Source organism: Copadichromis virginalis, linkage group LG7 (genome assembly GCF_057382275.1).
Source record: "Copadichromis virginalis isolate Kocher_CV1m ecotype Utaka linkage group LG7, C_Virginalis_male_GT1.1, whole genome shotgun sequence".
Classification (NCBI taxonomy): domain Eukaryota; kingdom Metazoa; phylum Chordata; class Actinopteri; order Cichliformes; family Cichlidae; genus Copadichromis; species Copadichromis virginalis.
The window spans coordinates 17,564,705-17,592,414 of record NC_140624.1 but is presented as its reverse complement, the minus strand read 5'-3'; the positions used below and the strand labels follow the sequence as shown (position 1 = coordinate 17,592,414).

Sequence of the window (27,710 nt, the reverse complement as noted above, 5' to 3'; positions counted from 1 at the left end):
AGTGGTACAGGAAGAAGTCTGCATCCTTCAAGAAAAACATGATTTTCATGCAGGACAATGCTCCATCACACGCGTCCAAGTATTCCACAGCGTGGCTGGCAAGAAAGGGTATAAAAGAAGAAAAACTAATGACATGGCCTCCTTGTTCACCAGATCTGAACCGCATTGAGAACCTGTGGTCCATCATCAAATGTGAGATTTACAAGGAGGGAAAACAGTACACCTCTCTGAACAGTGTCTGGGAGGCTGTGGTTGCTGCTGCACGCAATGTTGATGGTGAACAGATCAAAACACTGACAGAATCCATGGATGGCAGGCTTTTGAGTGTCCTTGCAAAGAAAGGTGGCTATATTGGTCGCTGATTTGTTTTTGTTTTGTTTTTGAATGTCAGAAATGTATATTTGTGAATGTGGAGATGTTATATTGGTTTCACTGGTAAAAATAAATAATTGAAATGGGTATATATTTGTTTTTTGTTAAGTTGCCTAATAATTATGCACAGTAATAGTCACCTGCACACACAGATATCCCCCTAAAATAGCTAAAACTAAAAACAAACTAAAAACTACTTCCAAAAACATTCAGTTTTGATATTAATGAGTTTTTTGGGTTCATTGAGAACATGGTTGTTGTTCAATAATAAAATTATTCCTCAAAAATACAACTTGCCTAATAATTCTGCACTCCCTGTATAACCTTTCACAATATTAGATCCTGAAAACGCAATTTCAGATCATTTCCAGCTAAGCATTGCCAACTGGTGAAGCTTGGTTCCCAAACCCATTAGGGAACTATAGGGGTTTGTTGTTGTTTTTTCAAGTGGATGTTTTTTAAGTTGTTTTTTTTCCAGTGGAACTTTCCATTCATTTCACGCAGTCTGTCAATTCCAAAGGAAATGAAGTACCTGTAAATCTAAAACAGTTTTGTGGGTGTTTAAAAAAATTTTTTTTTTTAAATGACGCTTGAAGTCCAATTAAAACAACACCAAGTTATTTTTAAATTCATGTGGTAGTCATCTGGTATTTATTTACACAGATTTGATAGAGGTAGAACCATCTGTATTATGTACAAATTTACATTAAAAATAAATACTTACAGAATATATACAAATTCATATTCATATGCAGTCCTAGTAATCAAACCACATGTTGCCAAAACAGTTAATGTAGTATTACAGGATATTGCAGGGTTTTAGTTTTTTTTGGTCTTCAAACTTACATTCACACATACTTGGACAAGTATAGCAAGAAAATACTTGTCTTGTTCTTGACACAAGACAAGTATTTTCTTGTCATCTCAAACTCCACAAAGCAAACGGTGTTATATCAACACAAATTATTCCAAGAAATGTGAAATGATGAGTGGTGCTCCCAAAGCCTCTGAATACACACAGGTGCGCTCCGATACTGATACCAATTCAGGACTTGGTATCAGTATGGGGTGGGGGTTGGGGGGGGGGGGGGAGTACATGAATTCAAAACTACTAATAATGGATATTAAAAGGTGGAACTTGGCCTGTTGCAACAAATACACACCGGGAATGTGCCAGACAAGTCGGCACACACCACCACAGTTCTCAAAGGACATCTAAAATATGGAAACCCCCTGTGTAAGGTTGACACTTGCTGTGCATGGCCTTAAAAGGCAAAAATTAATCTTTCGGTCTTCGCACAGAGCAGCAAATTGCTTGCCTAAATTGTGCACAACCTACCAAGGAACAAAGCCCTAAACACTAGAAGGTGCGGAGATTTTTCTCGGTATTGGGTGGGGCAAATTAGAGGAAAAGGGCATTAAAAAACATTTGACCTAACATTCATTTGATGCAGAGGCTAAGGTTTGCCAACTACGTCAAACGTCAAGGCTAAATACTGCAGGGTTTTCTTTCCGTTTGTCAGAATAATTTGTTGCTGTAGCTATGACCTTAAAAAAAAAAAATCCCATTTTCAGTTTGCTTAGACAAAAAGTCATTGTATTTAACTGAAAAAAATAAAATAAAATAAAAATCTATACACCCATCTAGTTTGGGAAATGTGTGGTATCACTGTCAGCTCAAACATCCTGTCACATGATTTTCAGAAGAAAGGGCCACAGGAACAGCCGTTGCAACCAGCGATTAAATTTCAATGACTGGAGCCGGAATGTAAGACAGGAAGCTTATGATACGATTAGGCAAGTCCAGCCTAGAAACAACTTTATGCGCTCTTGTGCCGAGAATCCTCCTCACTGCCACCCTGCTGATCTGCTGTAAACTCAGGGGGTATTCTAAGACAGAAAAAGCCATCTCAAGTTATGCGTCACTAGTGTTCTTGATGGACTAAAATAAACAGGATGTACTCTAGGTGGATACTCACTCTCAAAGAACTCGAGGCAGAGATACGATGGGGATCCCAGAGTGGTGTAGTGGATAGGTTTCTTGTTCAGGTTATCCGTGGCGTACACATTCCCCCCAAACTCCACAAGCAACTCAATCAAATCTGTGTTTTTTGCCTTGGCTGCGTGATGAAGAGCTGTCTCGTGGAGCTTGGCAGCATTCACGTTTGCCCCTTTCAAAAAGGAAAACAAACTTCTAAGAGAGAGGAAAGCGCTGCTGATGCCCAAGGTTGTGTTTTTAATAGAAATTATAAACATCATAATCACTTTATAAAGCAAGAAATATATTTGACACCAAATATTACAGTAAAAAAATATATTATATACATATATCCTGGTAATGGCTGCAGGTCCTTTTCAGTAAGTCCATTACTATCAATGTTGTTTGCTGACCTTTTTAGCCTAAATGTATTATAAAAAAACCGACTGAGCTAGCTCTCTGTACAGATAAGAGAGGAAGCTTCAGATCCAGTGGGGTATGCTTGTAGCTGCTACTACTGACAGACGTTGGAACAGTGAAACTGTGGATGGATCCACTGATACAATTATTAATAGAGGATACTGAAAGACGAGGTCCACGCTCAAAGTCTAAAGTGCTACGCATAACAATGAAGAGAAGTCAACTTCCTGTGTTTAGATGTTTAGAAATACGTGTCCTGTTTGTAGTTAAGCTGTGAAGGTAAAACTTGACTGTACAGAAAATTATTTTTCGTCTTATTCAGAAAAAGTTTAAAAATGCCGGTACCCTGCATGCCATGCCATTTTAAGTTTTAGACTGAGAGTTACATACATGCCATGTACAAGAGATTTTATTATGGAACAAGCCATGATATCATGGTTATAATAATGCTGTCATTACTAAGTAATGCAGCATGTTTTGTTTCTGCTCTAAAAACAGCTTATTAGTCCTTTTCTTTTTTTAAAGAAGCACAGATAAGACAGCATATCACACTAAATTATCTCTAATCCATGATGACTGAATAGTACATCATAACTGTAAATTTCATTAGCCGTGGTGCGCAGAGGAAACGCCAGAGATCCTTTTCAGTGATTTGAATTCGCTTAATCTTAATATCGACAAGATATGCAGTCACACGAACCTTGTTATGGACAGGCAGCCAGTCAGCTCATTTTTACAGAGAGGCAACTATACTAAAGTAATAATACATCAAGAGCAAACAAAGTAGCTGTGTGAGCTAAAAATCTGATGGTAATTTATTGCATTGATAAATCCATCAAGTTCAAAACAATCTCCAACAACACTGGCTGAAATGCAAACCCAAACCGTGACACAGCCTCCACCGTGTTTTACAGATGGTTGTAGACACTGTCATGCCTCTCTCCTGACCTCCTCTGTATATGTTCATGATTCAAACCAAAAATTACCAATTTGGAATTATCACTCCATAAGACTTGTTGCCCCCAATTTGAAAAAGTTGATCACCTGAAAGGCCAGATGCATCTCTCACATCCGAAATACTATATTATGTCTGTCAAACTTTTATCTTTAGCATTTGACACAGATTCGTTTTACCCAACAATGTGCCAGTAACAAAGTCCTTAAAGATACCAAAGTTTTCAGGGCTAACTGGACACTGTTTCGTCTTTTTTACGCTTGAATGATTCATAGTGTTCAGTGGTTTAAGCAAGAAAATATTCCCATAAAAAAGGTCAGACACAAGGACTGGGCTGAATATGAGTGAAAAAGCAACCAATATCCAAAGAAACACTTTGAAAGGTCTTTGGCAAGCCTGGAGAACTATTGTTTAAGACCACTTTACAAAGAGATAATACAAGAATATCCGCCTAATTGGCAGAAAAATATAAAGAAATAAGGAATAGCCCAAGACTTAGTCACATTAACGAATTTCATTAAACTAATGTGTAAGAGAGAGTTGCAGTCCCAGTGGTGTTTAATGGTCTGCGAGTAAAGAATAAATATAAAAATAGAATCCAAACACTGGCTTAATCTGTGCAAATGTGATATAAAGTCCATAAGTACAAAGAGGTGCTCTGTTGTAGAACGACAGATTACTGCTAAAGCTACAGAACCTTAAAAATAACTGGAAAAATGTCAAGAAATAAAGTTGGATTCAATAATCTATACTCATTATAGATTTTGTGAATCCATCAGGGAAACAAAAAAAGATATACCATAAAATAAAGTAAAAATTACAAAATTTAGACCCTCCTACTATATGAGCACACAGGTCTGATTGATGAATCTTCCACTAATGTGATGCTATTCTCAGAGAATTCAGGTTCACAGGTTAAGTTAGCATGGCGATATAACCTGGTAATAAGTGAACCACCCTGAAATTTCCCTGAAAAGCTCAAATCCTGCTTTGTGGTACAGGCTTCTGGACTCACCTGCGTTGAGGAGAACTTTGGCGCAGTCATAATGTTGCCTGGCACAGGCTACATGGAGCGGTGTCCCATAGTGGCAGTCATGGGCCTCCATGTGAGCTCCTTGATTGATCATGAGCTGAACACAATCTGAATTCCCTGATATTTACAAAAAAAACAAACACAGAAAATAACTAATTCCAGTTGTATAAACCTAAAAAGTTCTGCAGTTGAGCAAATGTTGGCGATGCAGGTAGGTACATTTGGAATTTTTGGCAGCAATAATTATTAGTATCAGAAGAATTAGTCCTTTTCGGTGTCCCTCTCAATGCATTTGTAACCATGTGTAATGCCATTAAGAGAATCACAGCTGGACTTTAAGAACTTTTTTCTTATAAATATTAAGCTGAAAATAGTTGTGAAACTCAAGGTGACAGTCTGTAAGTGGTTTGTTCTGCATCCTTCCATCTTTCTACAGAGAACCTGAAGGTCGGCACAAAGACTTTTTTCCCAGGACTGCTTTCCAAATAATTTTGTCCTACATGTTCCAGTCATTCCGATCCATATGAACTATATATCTTTAACAGGTGAAGCTGTGCATGCATACGGTTATCTTTTTGACTTGGGCTGTGTGGTGTGCTATCTGAAGCTTTGGTGATTCTATGACAGATGGACCGGGAACATAGTAAATTCCACAAGAACAAAAAAATAAATAAACAAACATCTCTGTGTCACTTTTGTAGTCATTATTGTAAAACGAGTATGTCACAAACCAAGCACCAAGCCCCAGGCCCTGGATGCAGTTTCAGTCACGTAGACATTTACATCATTGCAAAGCTGCGCCCACAATCACCGTCTGTCTTAACACTGGTCAGCGAGAGTCGGTGAACCTGCTCGTCTAGTTTTTTGGTTTTTTGTTTTAAATACAATGGAGAGGATTTGTGCAGGTGGAGCTACAGCTTTAAGTACACTGATTCCCATTGTATTCACCACCGGAGCCATAAAGGTCTCTGTTACAATACAGCTGCACTGTTTCTCCACTAGAGAGACCATCTTGCCAAAAGTGTTGGCTCATCTGCCTTCACACCCAATTTGAATTCGAGTTACATCCCGTTCCTAATCCATGGGGTTTAATATAATGTCAGCCCACCCTTTGCAGCTATAACCATTCAAGTCTTCTGGGAAAGCTTTCCATAAGGTTTAGGTGTCTATGGGAACTTTTGACCATTCTTCCAGAAGTGCATTTGTGAGAGACACATGAAGCCTGGCTCACTGTCTCCACTCGAATTCTTCCCAAATGCCTTTTATCATGTTGAGGTCAGGACTCTGTACAGACCAGTCAAGTTCTTCCACGCCAAACTGGCTCATTCATGTCTTTATGGACCTTGCTTTGCGCACTGGTGCGCAGTCATGTCGCAACAGGTAGGGCCGACACCCAACTGGGGTCGAAAACCATTGCATGAAGCTCTCTACACCATGTTCTTGAGCTAATCTGAAGAACACATGAAATTTGGAGGTCTATAGCGACTGACTCTGCAGAAAGTTGCCGACCTCTGCGCACTATGCGCTTCAGCAGCCGCTGACCCTGCTCTGCGATTTTTACGGGCCTTACCACTTTGTGGCTGAGTTGCTTCCACTTATTTATTATACCACTACAGTTGACTGCTGAATGTTTGGTAGCGAGGATATTTCACGATTGGACTTGTTGCACAGGTGGCATCCTATCAGGGTGCCACACTCAAATTCACTGAGCTCCTGAGAGTGACCCATTCTTTCACAAATGTTTATAGAAGCAGTCTGCATGCCTAGCTTCTTGATTTTATACACCTATGACCACGAAAGTGATTGGAACACCTGAATTCAATGATTTTGAAGGGTGACTGAATACATTTGGCAGTATAGTGTATTTTAATCAACTGACATGGCTTAAAATATGATTATGCACAATGTTGTGTTGGAAAACACACACCTCCCATGCAGGCTTCATGAAGAGGTGAGAAGGTGAACAGGGGAGGATTTACAGTTGCTCCATACTCCAGCAGCAGCTTGACGCAATCCAGACTTCCAGCTGCACACGCATCACACAGCGGCGTGCTACCATCGATGTTACGAGCGTCCACCTGAAGGACAGGGCCGTAATGACAGCACACATGCACCATGTTGAGCTACCACCTAAGCCACCAACTGTGCTTGATTCTCTAGTGACGTGCCGAAGTCAGGTAGCACCACAAAACCTCCTCACCTGTGCGCCAGCATCCAGCAGCAGTCTAACACACTGGGCCTGTCCCTGTATACAGGCCTCGTGCAGGGGGGTGATGGAGTCCACAGCCACTATGTTAACTGCGGCACCTCCCTCGATCAGCTGCTGCAACTGGAAGGCCCTGCCTTGTGCAGCAGCCTCGTGCACTGCTGACCGGTCTGTCCAGAATCCAAGGCCGTGTGCTGCAAAGATGTGAAACCAAACAAAACCTAAGAGCATCTATTCACAGTCAAGGGAAGGGGGTTGAGGGGATGTATGAGCGTTTATACTACTTCTTTCTAAAAGAAAAGCCAGAGTGTTTCTTCTCCTCATAAAACATGCAGCTCTTAATCCCATGTCAAGACAACTTTGTATAGAGTTACCCATTAAATAACATAAAGGGATGACAAATGCGCAGAAAGGAGAAGAGGTTTGGGAACATGACAAAGTGGGAGAAAGTGGTTTCGCACAACCTAAACACAAATGACACTAGTGCTCTGCACGTGTGCAGCAGGGCCCAACCCACCTGAATAGCACATGTATTTGTCTTACATGGTGTGAGGTGTGCGTTATAATGGATCCACTGCTGAACTAGTTGCACAACAGGCAGTTCAATGCCTGCTGGTTTCAGCAACGAGCTTAAAGCGCGACGTCATGCTCTCAGACGAACGTCAACCAGTTTAAGATACCATGCTGGCTTAAGGCTAGCCTTAATCAGCATCGTCAAAGAAAGATGAAAGGAGGGCAATGAAAAGCTAATAAATCTAGGATCTGCTGGCATCATCGGGAAAATAACCGCCAGACTCCTTATTGAAACGGCCGTCTCGGTTACTGTTAGTCACCAACTCTAAGCTACTTACCGATTTCTCCATACAAGGACGGTCTGGCCCGTGTGATCTCCATTTCATGTTCCTGTTTTTGTCTCTCTCAGCAACGCAGATTTAGCCGAGCATGGTTTTCATTTTGAAGCAAAGCAACAAAAATCGAAAGGACTGCATTACTACGAGTACTACCACACACACCGTGCAACCCTGTGCAGAGTCTGAGCAGCTGAGGTTTCGCCTAAATAAACAACGCCGGGGAATTCTGGGATATGTAGGCGAAGGGTTATGATTATTACAGATAAATGAAAATAATAAAGGACACACACACACACACATTTATATATGTATATATAAAAATAAATATATATTGTATATGTTGTGGTTCTTTAGTAATGCAGAATAATAGGACATATGTATTTATTTGTGTAGCACATTTTTAAAATCCATTGTGTGGATTCAAAGCATAGACTGTATATAAAAGACGGACAGAGCAATGGGTTTTGGACCTATTTTGAAGCCTTGGTATTTTTCATTTTTGGAAGCAGAAGTTGCTACTTGTGATGCAACATGAAAAAGTCCACCAAAGATGTAGACCAAATCCCAGTGTCGTGATAGAAAGTGTACTCTGGTTTTTGCCAAAAAACAAAACAAAAAACAAAGAATCCGTAAATATTTAAAATGTTGATCTATATTGTGTCAAATGTATCTTATGAGATACTTATGAGTCTTATGAGTCATTTTGAGCCAGAAAGAACATTCCTGACACATTGTAGAAGCTGCAATCATTTTTTTTTGATTGTAGCTTTTGACTGACTATAATGTAGAACACAGAGAACAAAAAACATATAATTCCTTTACCTTCTTTTTTTATACAACCCCTTCACAACTCCTGTTGACTACAGCCGATAAGCAAAGATTTAAAACAAAACAAAACACGGAAACATTGGAAATCACTTTTTGGCACAACACCGGCTGAGCACAAAAGCAATAATGCAATCAGGAACCACCAGACTTTCCCATATTTCAGATGTTTGTCATCTTAGTGTCACTGTCTGCAAATATCTCTCCACCCACTGTATCCCAAAAAATGCAATTTATTGAACTGTGTCTAATGCACAAATTGTTAATATACAGTGTACTGTTCTGCCTCGGTTCCTCATCCAGGAAACTTTTGGCTGACACTGTGTCTAATCAGGGGTTTCTTAAAAGTAAGAAACAGTTTACAAACACAAGACTAATATCTGTTTACATCATAACATGACACCTGTCAATCCATTATCCTGTTGGATGACTTATAAAAATGTGTAAATTGTTTTTTGTACCAAAGTGTAAACATGTTTTGTAATCCTTTAAAAATTGGTGTATTAACATAGCGTGAATCACATCACTTCTGGAGTCAACCCCAGTTTTTCACACTTCCATGTTAGCTTCCTTTTTCAGTTTCTCTACTTTATCTAATGACTTTAACCAGCAAATAAAAAAGGTTTACATCGCTGTCAATAATGTGGTATGTAAAGAACTGTTTTTTATTCATTTGGTTATGGCATGTGCCTGTTTAGAGCTAGCTTGGCGAGCTTTAGCTAGCATGACACATTAACTCATGATGTCACTTAAGTGCTATTTTATATTTCAATTGCAACTCCTAGGTTAGATAAGGTTAAGTAAACAGGTTAACTGTGGGATGGATTCCACCCTATTTCATGATCCATGGTAACAGTGGTTATTGGTGAGTTCATTCTGGTAGCTATTTGTATGGCCACAGGACTAACCATTAGCCACCCAGTTACCACTTCCCCTCAATGGAAAGGGAAAAGTCATTTAACCAATGTTTTTAGATTTTAGTTTTTTTGTTTGTTTGTTTGTTTTTCTGGAGACACCCTCATGAAGCATTAAAAATTAAACTTCCTCTTTCAGCTTTCATCTCTCTCGATCCTATCGGATCCCCAGCATCGTCTTCTGTCACACCAACCTTCTGCGTGTCCTCGTTTGCTGTAGGCTGCTGGGTTGAGCATTAACAACTAAGCCTTGCAAATCTTTTACACAGGAGGTTGTAGTAAAGGTGCAACATGTAAGATTTTTGGCCTTAAGCATTCAAGGTTAAACAAAAATTATCAACAAAATTTGAAGAAATAAAAGATCTGACTCCAGGTGAACTGTGTTGGAAAGATTTTTGCTGAAGTGAGCACGCTTGCTAGCTTCTCATACTTGCACTTTATATCTAACGGCAGAGCTTCTATTGTAATATAAATGGAATTACAAATTAGCTATCAGTGTTTGTGTTTACCATTGCCAGACAATGCAATGACACTGCAATCATTCACCAACCAACATGAATGATGATGTGACGGAGAAGCAACATTATATCAGCTTGCAATGACAAGGCCTCCAGTTCTTGTCTTCTTTAAGACCATGAGCACACACACACATTGTGGCAGTGTATGTTTGTCAGCGCTTGTTGTTCCTTAAACAAGCAAACCATAAGCATCAATCAGCGACCACACAGCAGTGTGTTTTGAAGCCGTTTATCAGACATGTACACTTCTCACCATCGTGTGAGTCTTCTTCAGAACACTTGTCACCTCCTCTCAGGCTTAATGGATCACATTTGCCAAATGCCTGTGAGATTCTGCTTATTTCATGTCTGTTTTTAGATGCATGTCATTATCCTGTTTGTGCAACCATGTCCTGTGATTATGACACTGCATGTCTTTCTTCAGAATGAGCTGATACACTTCTAATATCACTCTTCTTTTCTTCATCTCCATGCTGTGCATTTATTTTTACTTTATTATTTTCTGTGAGCAAAAACGTAATTTCACTTATCAAAAGATTCTCATTTTGTTTCATCTATCCAAACAATTTTCTTCTAGAAGCATTGTTATTTGTCAATATATATTTAATATCTTTTGACTTTGTTACGGTCTGTTTTTCCAAAGTTATGGTTTCTGGCTATAGAAGCCACTTACCTTTACAGAGTGCTGTAATCAGATACCAGTCCATCTTGATCTTGGAGGTCAGCTTTTATACTGTGTTTCAAGCATTTCTTTATTTGTCATTCCACAATTAGCTTAGCTAAACAAGGTACAAGTGACAGTCATAACAAAGGCATAGCCTCTCCAATTGTGTCATTCTCCTATCCACTCACAGGCTGGGTTCATCATGAAGCTTCTGTTTGTTCCTTGTAGCATGTAGATTCCGTCATGGTTACTTACCTGGAAAAACGTGCATAGATGCTTTTCTGCACATCACTAGCCATAGCTCTGCATTTGCTGGCCGCTTTCAAGCCATTTGTCATGTCTAAGAAGACAAGCAGAACACAAAAAATAAATCAACACAAGAGAGGAAGTAAATATGACTGTTTATTTCCTGTAGAACCCTTGAATCACAAATGTTGCAACGTGGGGGAAGATTATTCTTAAAGACTTTTTTTTAAAACATTTAAACATTTGCAGTCAACAGTAGCTTGACTAGAAACTCTAAGCCCAAGATCAAGAATCACCAAAAATTCACATTTTCAATATGGGAAAATGAGGTACAGAGACCAAAACTGTGCTTGTATCAGGCTGTAAAGAGGTATTTCTGTAGTAATGTCAGCACTACAGTAGAGATTCTGTAAGTATGAGAAGCTAGCAAGCTAGTGGTCAAAAAGAACTGTAGCTTTGGCCATTTTAACATTAGCTTCATATTTTAGCCTTGGAAGTTTCCATCTGGTTAATACAGCTTCTCTGCTTTTTATATTCAGTATCTAACAATGAAGCTTTTGCAACATCTGCCTACTTCTAGGGTCTAATGTTATACTATGTAGGTTGTCATATGACACGGTGGTAAATAAAATAGAGGGCTAGGCAACCAAAGTCTTGAATGCCCACTAGCAATGAAGCCTCTGTGACAAAGTGATGCATGGCAACCAAATTGCTTTCTGTGTAAAAACCCATTTACACACTTATTTTATAGTCTGGTTATTATATTGGCTAGCAGCTCAGATCAGTCTTTGCTTATAAGTTGATCATAGGCAATATCCCTCTCTCAGCAGCAAGACATCTCCCCCCCCCCTCCCCTCCTCCCAAACATCTCCCAGTGTCACAGTGGATCAGGTCAGGAGGCAACTGAGGAAGCTTCGCCCCAGAAAGGCAGCAGGCCCAGACAAGGTGTGTCCTAGGATGCTTAAGGCGTGTGCTGCTGAACTTGGGGAGCCGCTACAACGAGTCTTCAACCTCAGTCTGCGACTGGGGAGAGTGCCCGCCCTATGGAAGACATCCTGCATCGTCCCGGTCCCTAAAAGGAACCGGCCCAATGAGCTGAATGACTTCCGACCGGTGGCACTGACGTCACATCTTATGAAGACTCTAGAGCGGCTCTTCCTCAACTTCCTCCGACCACAGGTACAACATGCCCAGGACCCACTACAGTTTGCATACAAGGCGGGTGTCGGAGTGGAGGATGCCATCCTGTACCTCCTACACAGAGCCCACTCACACCTGGATGGGGGAAAAGGCACGGTCAGGATACTGTTTCTTGACTTTTCCAGTGCCTTTAATACCATCCGGCCCTGTATGCTTCAGGAAAAACTGAACAGGATGGAGGTGGACCCCTGCCTGGTGGCTTGGATCTCCGACTACCTCACCGACAGACCACAGTACGTCAGGCTGAAGGACATCACGTCTGACACTGTGGTCAGCAGCACAGGAGCACCACAGGGAACTGTGCTGTCCCCTCTTCTCTTCACCCTGTACACCTCTGACTTCTGCTACAACTCTGAATTATGCCATATTCAGAAGTTTGCAGATGACACGGCCATCATGGGGTGTATCTGGGATGATCAGGAAGAGGAGTACAGAAGTCTGGTGAGGAACTTTGTCGCATGGAGTCACACAAACCACCTGCAACTCAACACCTCAAAGACTAAGGAACTGGTTGTGGACTTCGGGAGGTCCAGAGAAGGTCCACTGCCGGTTCAGATAGAGGGGGAGGAGGTGGAGGTGGTCAACAAGTACAAGTACCTCGGGCTGTGGGTGGACAATAAACTGGACTGGTCATGCAACACAGAGCACCTGTATAAAAAAGCCCAAAGCCGACTGTACTTCCTCAGGAGGCTGAGGTCTTTTAACATCTGCAGGAAGCTCCTGAGGATGTTTTACCAGTCGGTGGTTGCTGGAGTACTTTTCTATGCTGTGGTGTGCTGGGGGAGCAGCACAGCAAAGAGGGACTCATCCAGGCTGGAGAAACTGATCAGGAGGGCTAGCTCTGTGGTCGGCATGAAGCTGGACACTCTGGTGACAGTGGCAGAGAAAAGGACATTAAAGAAACTGCTGGACATTATGAACAATGCTGGGCATCCTCTGCACACGGCCATAAACAATCAGAAGAGTCTGTTCAGTGACAGGTTGCTTCTCCCCAAGACAAGAACTAACAGACTTAAAAACTCCTTTGTCCCACACGCCATCAAACTGTTTAACTCCTCTCTGGAGGGGAGAGGGAGGGGAAACAGGAGGACAAAGGAGGGGGGAACAACTAAGCTGTAGTGCCTCTTCACCTCACTGTACAATACCTTGTGCAATACTTTTGTTAATAGTCAACAGTGCAATAGACTCAATACTTGAAATGTGCAATTCACTTGTATTTTTATTTTTTATTCCTATTTATTCTATTTATCCCCTTATCCTAACGATATGGTCAACAACCTGAAGGAGAGAATTCTTCAAATTGCAGATGAATATCCAACTGTGACAAACATTGTTCTGCATACAGGGTCAAACGATGTGTCCAAACAACAGTCGGAGGTTCTGAAACGGGACTTTACTGGATTATTAAACACTGCAAACTCTCTGAATGCAGCTGTATTCATCAGTGGACCTGTACCGCCGGTCAGAGGAGGAGACGAGAGATTCAGCAGGTTGTTTACACTGAATAAATGGCTTATATCAGCATGTGCTGACCACTCAGTGCATTTTATCGATAACTTTAATATTTTTTGGGAACGCAGGCATCTGTTCAAAGCAAATGGATTTAATTTTAACAAGTCAGGGGTGAAACTGTTCACCTCCAACTTGTTTTATTCCATACGTCATCCATCCGTGCTTGGTGCCAAGGCTGAGATAAACGAGGAGTTATCTCATAAAGAGGAACAAACAGTACTCCAAGAACAGACAAAGCCCAGCAGAAACCTTGAGGAGGAGCTCCATTTGCCCCCACCCGGGAAGAGCCTCAGAAAGGAGAGACATCCATGGCATCTGAGGAAGAGCCTCAGAAAGGAGAGACATATAAGGCAAGAAGAGGGGTCCCTATTTGCCTCCAACTCTCTCAACAACACCAACGACCAGGACCAGGGACCACGACCTTCCCCAGTCCCCCAAACCCCTGACAGGCCATCACCCTCCTCCCCCTCCCTTTCTCCCTCCTCCCCACACCTGAAATTCACTGAGGAGATGATGGAGCGGGTCAATGCTGGGCTCAGATCTACCCCCCGTCCCAATCCCTTTTTGTCCCCCATAAACCCCCCACCAGAGCGGCCAAAGGTTCGCCATCGAGCCCCACCCTCAACAGAGCAATCGAAGTCACATTGCCCAGCCTCGCCCCCCTTAGTTCCTCTTCATGCCCTGTCTCCGCAGTCTGATGCGTGATGTGTGAAGGGTCCGGGCTGTGAGGATTATGGCAGTGATGACTTTTCCCAGGAGAAGCTGGGACCCTGTTTACTAGAAGGTTTTAAAATTTCTGTACTTTTAGGTGACAGGAGACATGTGGCCTGGTCAAAACACAGAGAGCTGCACTCTAAAAGATCTTTAAACATAGTAAACATACCTTGTGTGCCACAGACTGCTCCCAAACACGAGGGGACAAGTAATACCTCTAAAACACTTAAGTTGGCTTTATTAAACATTAGATCTCTAGCTGGGAAAACATTTTTAATTAATGATTTAATCACTGAGCACAGCCTTGATTTTATGTTTTTAACTGAAACTTGGTTGGACCAAAGTAACAGTGGAGCTGTTCTCATCGAGACGACCCCTCCTAACTACAGTTTTATCAGTGAGGTCAGGGCGAGCAGGAGAGGAGGAGGGGTTGCTGTCTTATTTAATGAATCATTTCAATGTAAGCAGCTATCTCCTGGAAGTTTTCAGTCTTTTGAATATGTGGCTTTACAGCTGAAGGCCCCATCCAAAGTTGTGTTTCTTAATGTTTACAGGCCTCCCAAATACTGCACAGACTTTTTTAATGACCTCAGTGAACTGCTGTCTGTGATCTGTGTTGATTTTGACTGTGTAATTATTGCTGGGGATTTTAACATTCATGTGGACAACCCTCAGGACAAAGGGACTAAAGATCTGAGCAACACTCTGGGCAACTTTGGGCTGACTCAGCATGTAACAGAGGCCACACATAATAGAGGACACACTCTTGACCTACTGATCTCCAAGGGCCTGAGCATTTCAAAGGTTACTGTGTCTGATGTGGGCCTGTCTGATCATTACTGTGTTTTCTTTGAAAGTAAAATCTCAGCCCACACAAATATATCAACAACAGTGATCACAAAACGGTGTATAACTGAACACAGTAGTGCAATTTTTAACCAGGTCTTCCCATTAACACCTGACCTGTCCAGAGGGTCAGTCAATGAGCTCGTCAATAGCTTCAATGCTAACATGTTAAATGTAATGGACACTATTGCTCCCATTAAGGTGAAGGTTATCTCTGGAAGGAAAAAGTCTCCATGGAGAAACTCCACACTGGTGAAAAATGAAAAAAGAGAGTGTAGGAAAGCTGAGCGCAGATGGAGAAAAACAAACCTCCAGGTTCATTATGACATTTATAAAGAGAAACTTCACAATTATAATTTACAACTGAGGAATGCAAGGAGGTCCTACTTCTCTGACATCATCACTAAAAACAGCCATAATGCTCGGGTCTTATTTTCTACAGTTGACAGGCTAACAAACCCCCCTGTGTCAGTGGCAGCTGAACTTCATTCGACCATGGCCTGCAATGACTTTGCCAAATTCTTCACTGAAAAAATCCAAAAAATTAGACAAGCAATTGGTACATCAACAGCAGATCCAGGATGTCCACCAAAAAACTGTTTAAACACCATGAAACAGTTTCAACCTATTAACAGCAAAGACCTGGAGGACATCTTAGGTCAACTGAACTCCTCCTCCTGCTGTTTAGATGTCCTGCCAACAAGTTTTTTCAAAAAGGTCTCAAAGACTTTAGAGTCAGACCTGTTACAGATCATCAACTTTTCTTTATTATCAGGTGTGTTTCCAGAACCACTAAAAACTGCTGTAATCAAACCTATACTGAAAAAGGACAATCTTGACAAGACACAAATGAACAACTACAGGCCGATCTCAAATCTCCCGTTTTTAAGTAAGATCATTGAAAAAGCAGTTTCTCAACAGCTCAGTTACTTCTTAAAACAGAATAATTGCTACGATGCCTTCCAGTCAGGTTTTAGACAGAACCACAGCACTGAAACCGCTCTGACCAAAGTGTTTAATGACATATGTCTGAATACAGACAGTGGAAAAATGTCAGTCTTAGTTTTACTGGATCTCAGTGCAGCATTTGATACAGTTGACCACAACATATTACTCAAACGACTGGAGAACTGGACAGGTCTTTCAGGAACTGTACTAAACTGGTTCAAAACATACTTAGAAAACAGGAAATACTTTGTATCAATAGGTAACTTCACATCTGAGCAGACAAGTATCACATGTGGAGTTCCCCAAGGTTCCATCTTGGGACCCCTTCTGTTTAACATCTACATGCTCCCACTGGCACAGATTATAAACAACAACAAAATAAACTATCACAGCTATGCAGATGACACACAAATATATATCACAATGTCACCAGGAGACCGAGGCCCTGTACAGGCTCTTGGTAAATGCATTGAGGAAATCAATGACTGGTTGTGCCACAATTTTCTCCAGCTAAACAAAAACAAAACTGAGGTAATAGTCTTTGGCACCAAAGAAAAACGATTACAGGTCACCAGAGAACTTCAATCTATACATCTAAAAACCACAAACCAGGCGAGAAATTTGGGTGTAGTGATGGATGCAGACCTAAACTTAGAAAAACACATTAAGACAATAACAAAGTCAGCTTACTATCACCTCAAGAATATTTCAAGGATAAAAGATCTGATGTCTCAACAGGACCTGGAAAAACTAGTCCATGCATTCATCTTTAGTAGGCTTGATTACTGTAACAGCATCTTTACAGGTCTACCTAAAAAATCAGTCAGACAACTACAGCTCATTCAGAACTCTGCTGCTCGAGTCCTCACTAAGACCAAAAAAGTGGACCACATCAGTCCAGCTCTGAGGTCCTTACACTGGCTGCCTGTCCGTCAGAGGATAGACTTTAAAGTTCTGATGCTGGCCTATAAAGCTCTGAATGGTTTAGGACCAAAATACATCAGTGACCTCCTGACCCAGTATGAACCATCCAGATCCCTCAGGTCATCTGGATCCGGTCTTTTATCAGTTCCCAGAGTCAGAACCAGACACGGAGAAGCTGCATTCAGCTTTTATGCTCCTTATATCTGGAACAAACTCCCAGAAAGCCTCAGATCAGCTGAAACACTCAGTTTATTTAAATCCAGGTTGAAGACTCACCTATTCTCAGCTGCATTTGAATAAAGCACCAAATCCACACTTTAAGCTTAAATTTCAAAACTTACATTTAACTACTGATTTTATCTCTGATTTTATCTGTTTTGATTTTATATACTGTTGTTTGTTTGTTTGTTTGTTTGTTTGTTTATTAATTAGTTAGTTAGTTTATTTGCTTGTTTTAATCAATTTTAAATCATGCTTTTTATTTGTTCTTGTTTCTAATGTCTCTGTAAAGCACTTTGAATCACCTTGTTGTTGAATTGTGCTATACAAATAAACTTGCCTTGCCTTTGTATATTTTATTTATATTTGTCTCTGTATTTACATATGTGTGTGTGTGTGTGTGTGTGTGTGTGCGTGTGTGTGTGTGTGTGTGTGTGTGTGTGTGTGTGTGTGTGTGTGTGTGTGTGTGTGTGTGTGTGTGTATATATATATAACAATTCTGTAACTGTAACTTTGGTCGTTGCTGTGCTTTTTGGAAGTCGAATTTCCCAGAGGAACCCACCCGAGGGTTTAATAAAGTTCTATCTTATCTTATCTTATCTTATCTATAAAAGACAGCTACTTCTGCAGCTGCAAACTGGTTAGTGAAGTCTTGTTTTGAAGCCTTTTGATGAGCATTTTTGCCATTTTGTTGTTTTGAAACCCTATGTTATGAAGAAGGGCACATCAGACTGAAATTGCATTGGCTAATGACTTGTCAATCACAAATCATTAGCTCATGACAATATTTTGGACAATATACTTTCTAGCACTTCAAATGGCAAAATTATTTATGTTTTCCCAAAATGAGAGAGTAACATAACCGTGGTTGCCATTAGTTTTTCATGTACTACAAATATTTGGAAGAAAAAAAACCCCCGAAAACTACTAGTCCAGTAATAGTAAAACGTGGAAAAGTTTAACGCAAACCAGAAATGTAAAAGGTTCACCTTCAGAGTAAAAGCTGTTCCTCAGTGCTGCCACCAGTTTGTTTCAAAAGGCACAACTGGTTTGCAACGTGTCCGTAGACACGTCTGTTACTCCCATGCAAACTGGGACAACAGCAATATGCTAACAAGGAGGATTTCTTCCAGCCAGTTGGGAAATACTCATTCTTCCCTCATGAGTGGGTGCTGCCAGAAAGTCACAGATAGAGTGGGTGAAATGTTGTCGCAAGAGCGGAGGTGAGATTGATTTTGAAAGCTTGTGATACTGTGAGGGCTGGAGGGTGTTTTGTTGGTAGGGGAGGTGGATCAAGGAGAGAGGACGGATGGCAGTGGCGTCTGCTGGCAAAATTGGTTGGAGCAATGCCTAAAACCTCTGAGGTGCTTTAACTGTCAAAGGTTTGGAGACCTAGCGAAAAACTGTAAGGAAAAGAGGAGATGTGCTCAGTGTGGTGGAGATCACAAATATGGGAAATGTGGAGATGGAGTTCAACCAAAGTGTTGTAGTTGTGGTGGGAGTCACAGTGTTGCGTATGCTGGATGTGAGAGAATGAAACAAGAAAATCATATTCAAAAAGTGAGGGTGGAGAAGAAGATCTCCTATCCTGAAGCAGTGAGGGTGATGAGAGTGAGTGAACAGGTCAACGTCAACCCAGGACAGGGTGCATCTCGGGATCAAAGAGTTACCCGGATCAACACAAATAGTGTGGTTATTGATAAGATGGCATTGGTTACATTCATTGCAGGAGTGATAAACACCACAGCTGATGTGAGATCTAAGCAGGAGAAAATTCAGCTCATTGTTAAGGCGGCAATTAACCACTTGGGGTTAGTAGGACTGACATGGGAAGAAGTGAGGAACAACCTCAATTATCAGTCAAGTCAGGAAACATGATGTTCTTTTACGTAATCGTGGTACTTATTCTTCAATGGAATGCAAGGAGTCTGTAGGTCAATGGCCAAGAGTTGAAGCATTTCATCAAACTACTTGATGTTAAACCAGATGTCATTTGTGTACAGGAATCTTGGCTTAAATCTTCTTTGGATTTTGTGTTGTATGGTTACAAGATAATAAGAAATGACAGGGACCGTGGTGGAGGGAGAGGGTGTGCAACGTTTGTCAAACAAGACATTCCATATAGACTCCTGGGTAAAGGCAATGATTTGGAGTATGTTGCTATTGACGTTTGGTACAGGAATGAACCAAATCTTATTGTGAATTTCTACAATCCTTGCGCCAGATTGGAGCTGCCGTGTCTTCGTTCAATTGAAGGAAGTGACTGTCGTAGAGTTATTTGGTGTGGGGATTTTAATGCCCATAGCAGAGTATGGGAAGGCACACACACAGATAAAAATGGTAAGGTAATTGAGGAATTGATGGATACATGCAATTTGGTGTGCCTGAATGATGGTAGGGGGACCAGATGTAATGTTGTTAATGGAACAGAGTCAGTTTTGGATTTAACTCTAGTCTCAACTGTCCTTGCAGGAATAAGTCAGTGGACCATCAGAACAGACACTACCATAGGCAGTGACCATTATCCTGCTTTCTGTGATGTTGGAGGGAAGATACAGGTATCTCTAAGAGAGGTGCATAAGAAGTGGAGTTTTCATAGGGCTGACTGGACAAAATTTCAAAAATTATGTGAGGAAACGATTGACAAGGTTGATGAGTCTGGTAGCGTTGATCAAATGAATGATCAGTTTATTGAAGTACTTATGGTAGCCGCCAAGGCCTCAATCCCAACCAGTAAAGGTAAGGAAAGTAGGACTTAGGTGCCATGGTGGACAGAGGAATGTCGAATTGCTGTAAAGGAAAGAAACAAGGCGTTTAAATTTCTCCAAAGAAACCTTAACAAGCTCTGATTGCATACAGAAAAGCAGTGGCAGTGGTCAGAAGAACAGTGAGACAAGCAAAGCGGAGCAGTTGGAGGTTGTTCTGTTCTAAAATAGGAAGAACCACTCCAGTGGGGGAGGTCTGGGGCATGGTCAGAAGAATGGGAATGGGATTACCCAGTTCTATCTTCAGGCCAACAGAACTTTGTAACAGCTCAGGAAAAAGTGGAGGTTATGGTGAAAACTTTTGCTAAGATTCATAGCTCTGATAACATATCAGTGTTGGGAAAAGACAGAATGTGCCAAACTAAAACACGGTATTTGGAGGATTTAGTAAGAAAGGCACACATAGACAGTAGTTTGGATGCAGTGTTTTCTCGGGAGGAAATGGTGAGAGCACTTCAAAAAACGAAGCCCACAGCCCCGGGAAAGGATCAAAATTGTTATTTAATTTTGAAGAACCTTGGTACGAAAGCGCTTAATAAACTGCTGTGTTTGGTTAACACAGTTTGGATTAAGGGTGAGCTCCCAAGTACTTGGAAGGAGGCTGTTATTGTGCCAATAAGAAAACCTGGGAAGGATCCATCTAAACCAGATAGCTACAGACCAATCGCTCTTACATCAAATGTGTGCAAGTTAATGGAACGTATGATAATGCAAGACTGTCCTTTGAGCTGGAAAGAAAAGGGGCTTTAGCCAATTACCAAAGTGGTTTCAGGACAGCTCGGAACACAACTGATGCTATTATTAGACTTGGGAATGTTGTTAGGAAAGCGCAGGCCAATAAAGAGTCTGTTTTGACAGTGTTTTTGACATAGAAAAGGCATATGATATGTTGTGGAGGGATGGGCTTTTAATCAAGTTGCATAAGTTGGGTATTGGTGGCAGGACATTCAATTGGATCCAAGACTTTTTATCTGGTACGAAGATCCAAGTGCGAATTGGGTCTACAATTTCTAGTCAGTGCACGGTTGAGAATGGAACGCCACAGGGCAGTGCGATTAGTCCCCTGCTTTTTGTTATAATGATCAATGATGTTTTTTCTGATGTTCCTGAGGGAATTAGGAGGTCTTTGTTTGCTAATGATGGTATGTTATGGAAAAAAAGGAAGAAATATTGAGCACCTAGTGGGCAAGGTTCAGGAGGCTGTTGGTGGTTGAGTGGGGATTTGACTGGGGATTCAGGTTTTCAGTGGAAAAAACAAAAATGATGTTCTTTACCAAAAGAAAAGTGAGTGAGACTTTGACATTGAAACTGTATGACAAGGTAATTGGGAAAGTGAGCTCTTTTAAGTACTTAGGTGTTGTGTTTGATTCAAGACTGATATGAAGGGAGGGAGCATATTAACCAGATTGAAACCAAATGCAAAAAAGTTATTAATGTTATGAGGTGTGTAGCTGGGAGGGGTTGGGGAGCGAGCTCTTCTGCTTTGAAAAGACTTTACCAGGCATTAATTAGATCGGTCTTCGATTATGGGTGTTCAGCAGCTCCTTCTGTGTTGAGATGTTTGGATGTTCTGCAATCGGAAGCCCTTGGAGTGTGCTGTGGAGCTTTTAAAACGTCTCCAGTCAGTGCCCTACAGGTGGAGATGGGAGAAATGCCCCTAGATCTTTAGATTAGATTAGATTAGATTAGATTAGATAGAACTTTATTAATCCCTCGGGTGGGTTCCTCTGGGAAATTCGATTTCCAAAAAAGCACAGCACCGAGAGAAGTTACAGAGTTACAGAATATTATATATATATATATATATATACACACACACACATATATATAAATACAGAGACAATATAAATAAAATATACGAAGGGGATAAATAGAATAAATAGGAATAAAAATAAAAATACAAGTGAATTGCACATTTCAAGTATTGAGTCTATTGCACCGTTGACTATTTACAAAGGTATTGCACAGTGAGGTGAAGAGGCACTACAACTTAGTTGTTCCCCCCTCCTTTGTCCTCCTGTTTCCCCTCCCTCTCCCCTCCAGAGAGGAGTTAAACAGTTTGATGGCGTGTGGGACAAAGGAGTTTTTAAGTCTGTTAGTTCTTGTCTTTGGGAGAAGCAACCTGTCACTGAACAGACTCTTCTGGTTGTTAATGGCCGTGTGCAGAGGATGCCCAGCATTGTTCATAATGTCCAGCATCTTAGGAGGACGCAAGTGTCTGTGAATTACTGGGTTCATCTTGGTGGTCATGGTGACGCACATCCCACAAAGGAGGTACTTTTGGAATTCTGGGAGTATGGAAGAAGTCAGAAGGATCATTTTGGAAAGGTGGGGAATCAGTGGGCTAAGGAGTGTCAAGTGTATGAACTTAAAATATGTCCTGCAGGAGTGTTCCCTGTGGTTCCTTCATGGTTACTGGAGACCCCTCCTGTGCACTGGTACTTGCTGGATCTGAAGAGAAAATTGAAAGGAAGAGTCGATCTTGTTTCAGCATTTCATTTTCACAGCTTGAATGAATACCCTGAGTGTATTCATGTGTTCACGGATGATGCTAAAAGTCCAGATACAGGAATTACAGGGTTTGGAATAGCAGTTCTGTCAAAAAATATTGAAATAAACAGACGCACTCCGGATGGACTGGCAGTGTACACGGTTGAAATGGTAGCAATTTTGGTAGCATTGAAATGGGTAGAGTGTTCAAAAATCAGGCAGGTGGTAGTGTGTTCTGACTCGGCAGCTGTTCTTTCAAGTCTACAATCATTTTGTTCGAAGACAAGGCAGGGTATGCTGTATACTATTCTGGAGACTATAAGCAGAATAAGGTGTTGTGGTGGCAATATTCAGTTTCTTTGGGTGCCAGCTCATGTAGGAATCAGTGGAAATGAAAAGGTGGATAGGTTGGCAAAAGGAGCGTTGACTAACTAGGACTGAGATGGAAATTAAAAGCAGCGGATCTGAAGCAAAAGGTATTGTTTGGAGGCAGATGATGGGAGAACATCAGACAGGGCTTTGTGGAGTGTGCCAGGAGGAGGAGGAGATGGTAGAGCATGTAATACTGCGGTGCAAGGGTTATGATGTGGAGAGGAAAGTTCTGCAGAATAGATTGAAGGAGCGGGGAATTGAGGAATTTAATCTGTGTGTTGGAGGGTAGTAGGGCACAGGTGAGGGAACTGGTGGGGTTTCTGAAGGATATAGGTGTTTATGAAAGAGTGTAGGGTCTTTTTTTTTTTGGTTTTGTATTGTTTTTTTGGATACAGATTGTAAGTCACTGCTGTCAGACTCCATAATAAAGACTTTAACTGATCAAGCACACACATCCATACATATGCAATAATACTAAGTGCAATAATCCTTTCTGTCATCGTTGTATTTTTACTCAGTTGTATATAGTATTTGTATTTGTATTCTATTTTTATCTTATTGTATATTTATTTTATTTTATTCTACTGTATATAGTATTTTATTTTATTCTATTCTGTACAGTTGTGTACTGTATTTATTCTTATTGTATTCTAATTTTTGCCTCATAACTTTTGCACTGTCCACTTCCTGCTGTGACAAAACAAATTTCCCACGTGTGGGACTAATAAAGGTTATCTTAAGCTGTAAGTCTGACCCATACTCCGGAACAGTAGGAGGCGGTAATGCTCCTTTACGTTGGTTGCCAACCGCCGTTAAACACAAAGAGGAAGAAGTCACAGATAGGCCTCTAGGCCTGTGTGCATACTTGATTGGCGTCGCATCCACTGTCACAAGCCACAACTTCTGCCAGTGCTGCATATCTCAATTTTTGCAACCTGGCATGTTGTGTTGCTGCAACCAAAGGTTGGCTGAAGACACAGCTGTAAAGCCGTATCAGTGTTTAACACTGTTTTTTAATTCTATATCAGAACAGAAGCTCAGAGATTTACAGATTATACAGAGGGAGATGTTGCAATGGTCAGATGTGAGAAGTCAGAATTTCTGAGTTCCCAACCAAAATTTGAACCTGACGTTAACAATCCAACATGGTAGCATGGGCCATAAACAGTAGCAAAACTGTAAAACCAGGCTCTATCCATGCATCAGTGTTTTTAAGTAAAAAGTAATAATATAATGGATTGGATTTATATAGCGCTTTTCAAGGCACCCAAAGCACTTTACAATGCCACTATTCATTCACACACTGGTGGAGTCTGCCCCAGGGTAGCCACAGCTGCCCTGGGGCAGACTGACAGAAGCGAGGCTGCCATATCGCGCCATCGGCCCCTCTGGCCAACACCAGTAGGCGGTAGGGTAAAGTGTCTTGCCCAAGGACACAACGACCAGGACAGAGAGCCCGGGGATCAAACTGGCGACCTTCCGGTTACAGATACGCTTCCCAACCCCCTGAGCCACGGTCGCCCATAAGTAAGTATTATGCCATATTTATTGTGATATCTGGAAAAATAAATACTGTTTTTTTCTCACTTTTTCTGGAATACGCTAACTCAGGATTGATGCCATTCCCGAGTTCTGACATCTAAGATCCAAGTTATTTGGAATAGTCTAAGTCTTTTTGGAACCACAGCTATCACCCCAGGTGGCCATTAAAAAGAATGCAGGTTCGAAGCACGTCTGCACTGGCTTGACTCTTCAAACTAGGAAGCTGTGTCTTTGTCCAGTATGCAGAAAGGCTATTTCGAGATAAAGGAACATATCAAATATTTGTTTTTGTTCAGCTCACAGTGTTAACTTGCACTGCACATGCTCTTAGCATAATGAGAGGAACAAACAGATGTGCAGAGGAACTAGGCTGTCATGTGTCTCAAAGGGTGAACTATGGACTTAGAGCAATGTCCCACTCCATGTAAAAAAAAAAAAAAAAAAAATCACAATGAAGTAGGTACTCAAACCAGGTTATTAGTTAGGTGCTGTAACCTTTGATAGCGATATAGGCGAAGCTGCCCACCATAACATAGCAGTCTATACAGAGAAAACCTTTTAAATAGACTCATGCAGAACACGACCCCCCCCCCCCCCCTTTATTTTATTTATTTTTACTAAACAGGCAGCTGCACATTTCCACTAGTTTTTATAGCGATTAGTTAAGTTACCGTGAGTATGCCTGTGCATTTGGTAAACAGGATTTTCCAGGAAACCAAATTTCATGGGAACGTGCTAAAGACGTGTTAGCACTAATCTCCATAACTCCCCCCGCACCTCCCGTAGTTTATCTAAACCGTGTTACGGTGTTCAATCAGCCATATAACCCATCAAACCAGTTGATAACGAGTTAGCGTTCAAATATAACCCCACGGTGTTAGCTTGTTTATTGTTATAAATCAGTATTTCTTCGCGAGGAGGAGGGAAAGGGACAGGAAAAAACGGACACGCACACACACAGGAGAAGTGAGCCGCAGGCGCAAACTAGCTTCAGCATTGCTTCAGCAGCTGCCTTGCGAACACAGTTCGGTGTAGACTTTCAAGATGGATGCTTCGCCTCGATAGGTTTCTGTTTCCTTTTTGAAACCGACGACAGTAACGCCGAGTCCCCACGCGAGGAGGCATGTGGAGGACTGAGGGGCTTTCATGAGTAAACAGACGCGTTGTTTATGAAACGATAAACGTGAAGCTACGTGGATATTTTTGCTTCTACGTGCTGTGGACAAACAGCTATTTTCTAACTTCCTGGTTTTCGTGTTAATATGTCTATTGAAACGGCGGCGACAGGAGCTCGAGTGACTTTGAAAGGTTTATCTGACGTGGGATACATGGGATCTAATTACCGAGTTGTGATGTTTGAATCCGGGGAGAGCAGTTTTCAGCGAAAGGAAAAGGGAGGCCGACAGATTTCATAAGCAATGGAAAGTGGGAATGGTGGTGCCTCGAGTAAAGGTGATGAGCCCTTTCCCCCACCAGCACCACTTATACGACTTTCACTTCAAGATTTAAAAAAAAAAAGTCGTGTGGTGGGAGATTTTTCTCCTGCTTTACTCGACACCTGCTAATGTTATGTGTTAAAACTGAAAATAAATGCGTAGATAAGGATATCCAATGGGGACAGCCTGTTCCAGGATTGAGAAACAGCTCGGAGAGTTTTTTTCCCCTTGGTTGAAATCCAATCCGCAGTTGCCTGTAATTTTCCAGTCTCTCGTGGATTTTGCGCTCATGTTTGCATTCTGTCCACTTTCTTTAGGTGTCTTGATACCTGTGCCAGACTCTTCTGACATCTTTAAAAACAGTATCTTGGCTCCACTTCAACGTGCATACTTGTATGATGAGTCGAAGCAGTGTTTCAGATACAAGTCTGCTGTTTTGGTAAAGAATCCAACTTTGGAAGAAAAGGTTAGTCTAAGTCTTTCCCCAGCATTTAAGTAGATTTTTATATAGCCCCAGTATAACCACATTTAAATAACACGTGGTCGTTAAACCCCACCAGATGGTATCTTATACACATGCGGTGGGTTTTGTTTCTCTTTTATACATATAATATTGAAGATTTCCCCTCTTTTGAGCTCATAAGAAATCCCACAAGGGTAAAATTTCTCATGCCTGAAACAGGAACTGCTCTTACATGAAGCACAGCCTTTATTCTGATTTCCTTATTTCTTTTTTTAAAATTTGTTTTGTATCAGTACAATGCCTTCCGAGCAAAAAGGAGAGACGCTGGGTATTCAGACGAGGATCTAGAGGAGTCCTATGGCTTTTTGCTCTTTGACGATGTCAACAAGGTACAGACTGGAGGTCACAGACACAGCTGAGAAAACGCACACAATCAACCGAATCCTCATACCGTGCTCCTTTTTTTTTTTGTTTTAAAGGCTAACGCACTCCGAGAAACCGGTGTGCTCACTGGAAATAGCACATGTACAACTCTGGGAGATCCTTCTAAAGGTATATATATATATATATATACATGTATTTTTTATCCTCCACCGTGTCCTTCCCTCCCTCAGTCTGAGCCTGATATCATATGATATCTATGTGTTAAAACTCAACGTTAAAATCTTATTCTAATAAATTCCTTAGCTGTAAACCTATAACAATACTAATAAGCAGGATTTTACCTTAAAGGCCAGATATAAGTTGTCCTTCATGTTTGCAGATCAAGCTAATAATAGTCCATGTTGTTTGTCCAGTGCTGCCTTGTTTTGAAAGTGAAAGCAAATTAAAGCCCCGAATGTATACAAATGAAAGTGAAAGAATGTGTGAAACAGAAACTATACATTACATGAGGTTTTCGGGATATTGGTGTTTAAGGAAGACTGTGGCATTTCTTTCTGTTTTGCACTGCGAGTTGTATTCTTGTTAGCTCTGTTTAGCCTTAAAACTCCCAGTTTAAAATGCTGCTGGGACACCCACGGGGCCCAGTACGGACTGTGATAAAGAGTAGCAGTTATCAAGAGCAAACTTTGGTCAAAGTCAGTTTTTATGGAGCTGTTTTGCAGTGAACTGTAGGAGAAAATGGCACCGGCTTGACACTTTAAAACAACAGCTTCAGTGTGTCACATGTTATCGACTCAGCCAGTGGTTTTTTTTGTTTGTTTTTTTTGCTGCACATCCTGTGCAGACTTGCAGTTGTGCAATAGGTTTTTTTTCATGACCTTTCTCTCATAAATGTTGTAATTCTCGACATGTT

General features: G+C 41.2%; 2 protein-coding genes across 4 annotated transcripts in view; one reads left to right on the top strand and one right to left on the bottom strand.

Annotated features, from left to right (window-relative positions):
• Window positions 1-1,004: 1,004 nt before the first annotated feature.
• asb13b (ankyrin repeat and SOCS box containing 13b) lies at window positions 1,005-27,217 on the bottom strand. Its single transcript, XM_085462261.1, has 7 exons — window positions 27,139-27,217; window positions 7,816-11,076; window positions 6,959-7,158; window positions 6,686-6,836; window positions 4,741-4,875; window positions 2,352-2,543; window positions 1,005-2,262 (listed from the first exon to the last, which is right to left on the bottom strand). Exons 2-7 carry the CDS (start codon window positions 7,856-7,858, stop codon window positions 2,114-2,116), a joined length of 870 nt encoding a protein of 289 aa, XP_085318387.1. The 5' UTR covers window positions 7,859-11,076; window positions 27,139-27,217; the 3' UTR covers window positions 1,005-2,113.
• Window positions 25,407-27,710, top strand: part of tasor2 (transcription activation suppressor family member 2) — a 33,018-nt gene continuing 30,714 nt past the window's right edge. For 2 of the 3 annotated variants that reach the window (XM_085462259.1, XM_085462258.1), the window contains exons 1-4: window positions 25,407-25,966; window positions 26,268-26,416; window positions 26,707-26,802; window positions 26,893-26,965. In XM_085462259.1, the coding sequence (XP_085318385.1) occupies window positions 25,933-25,966; window positions 26,268-26,416; window positions 26,707-26,802; window positions 26,893-26,965 (352 nt within the window). In that variant the 5' untranslated portion in view covers window positions 25,407-25,932. The remainder of the gene's footprint in view (window positions 25,967-26,267; window positions 26,417-26,706; window positions 26,803-26,892; window positions 26,966-27,710) is intronic. The other variant, XM_085462260.1, reaches the window with a different exon arrangement.

Bases quoted from the DNA above. Each gene is read 5' to 3' on its own strand.
- asb13b (XM_085462261.1), bottom strand. From the start codon at position 7,858: ATGGAGATCACACGGGCCAGACCGTCCTTGTATGGAGAAATCG. The intron at 7,159-7,815 runs GTAAGTAGCTTA...ACATCTTTGCAG, and splicing joins GTCCTTGTATGGAGAAATCG to CACACGGCCTTGGATTCTGG. The intron at 2,544-4,740 runs GTGAGTCCAGAA...CCTTTTTGAAAG, and splicing joins CAAAGTTCTCCTCAACGCAG to GGGCAAACGTGAATGCTGCC.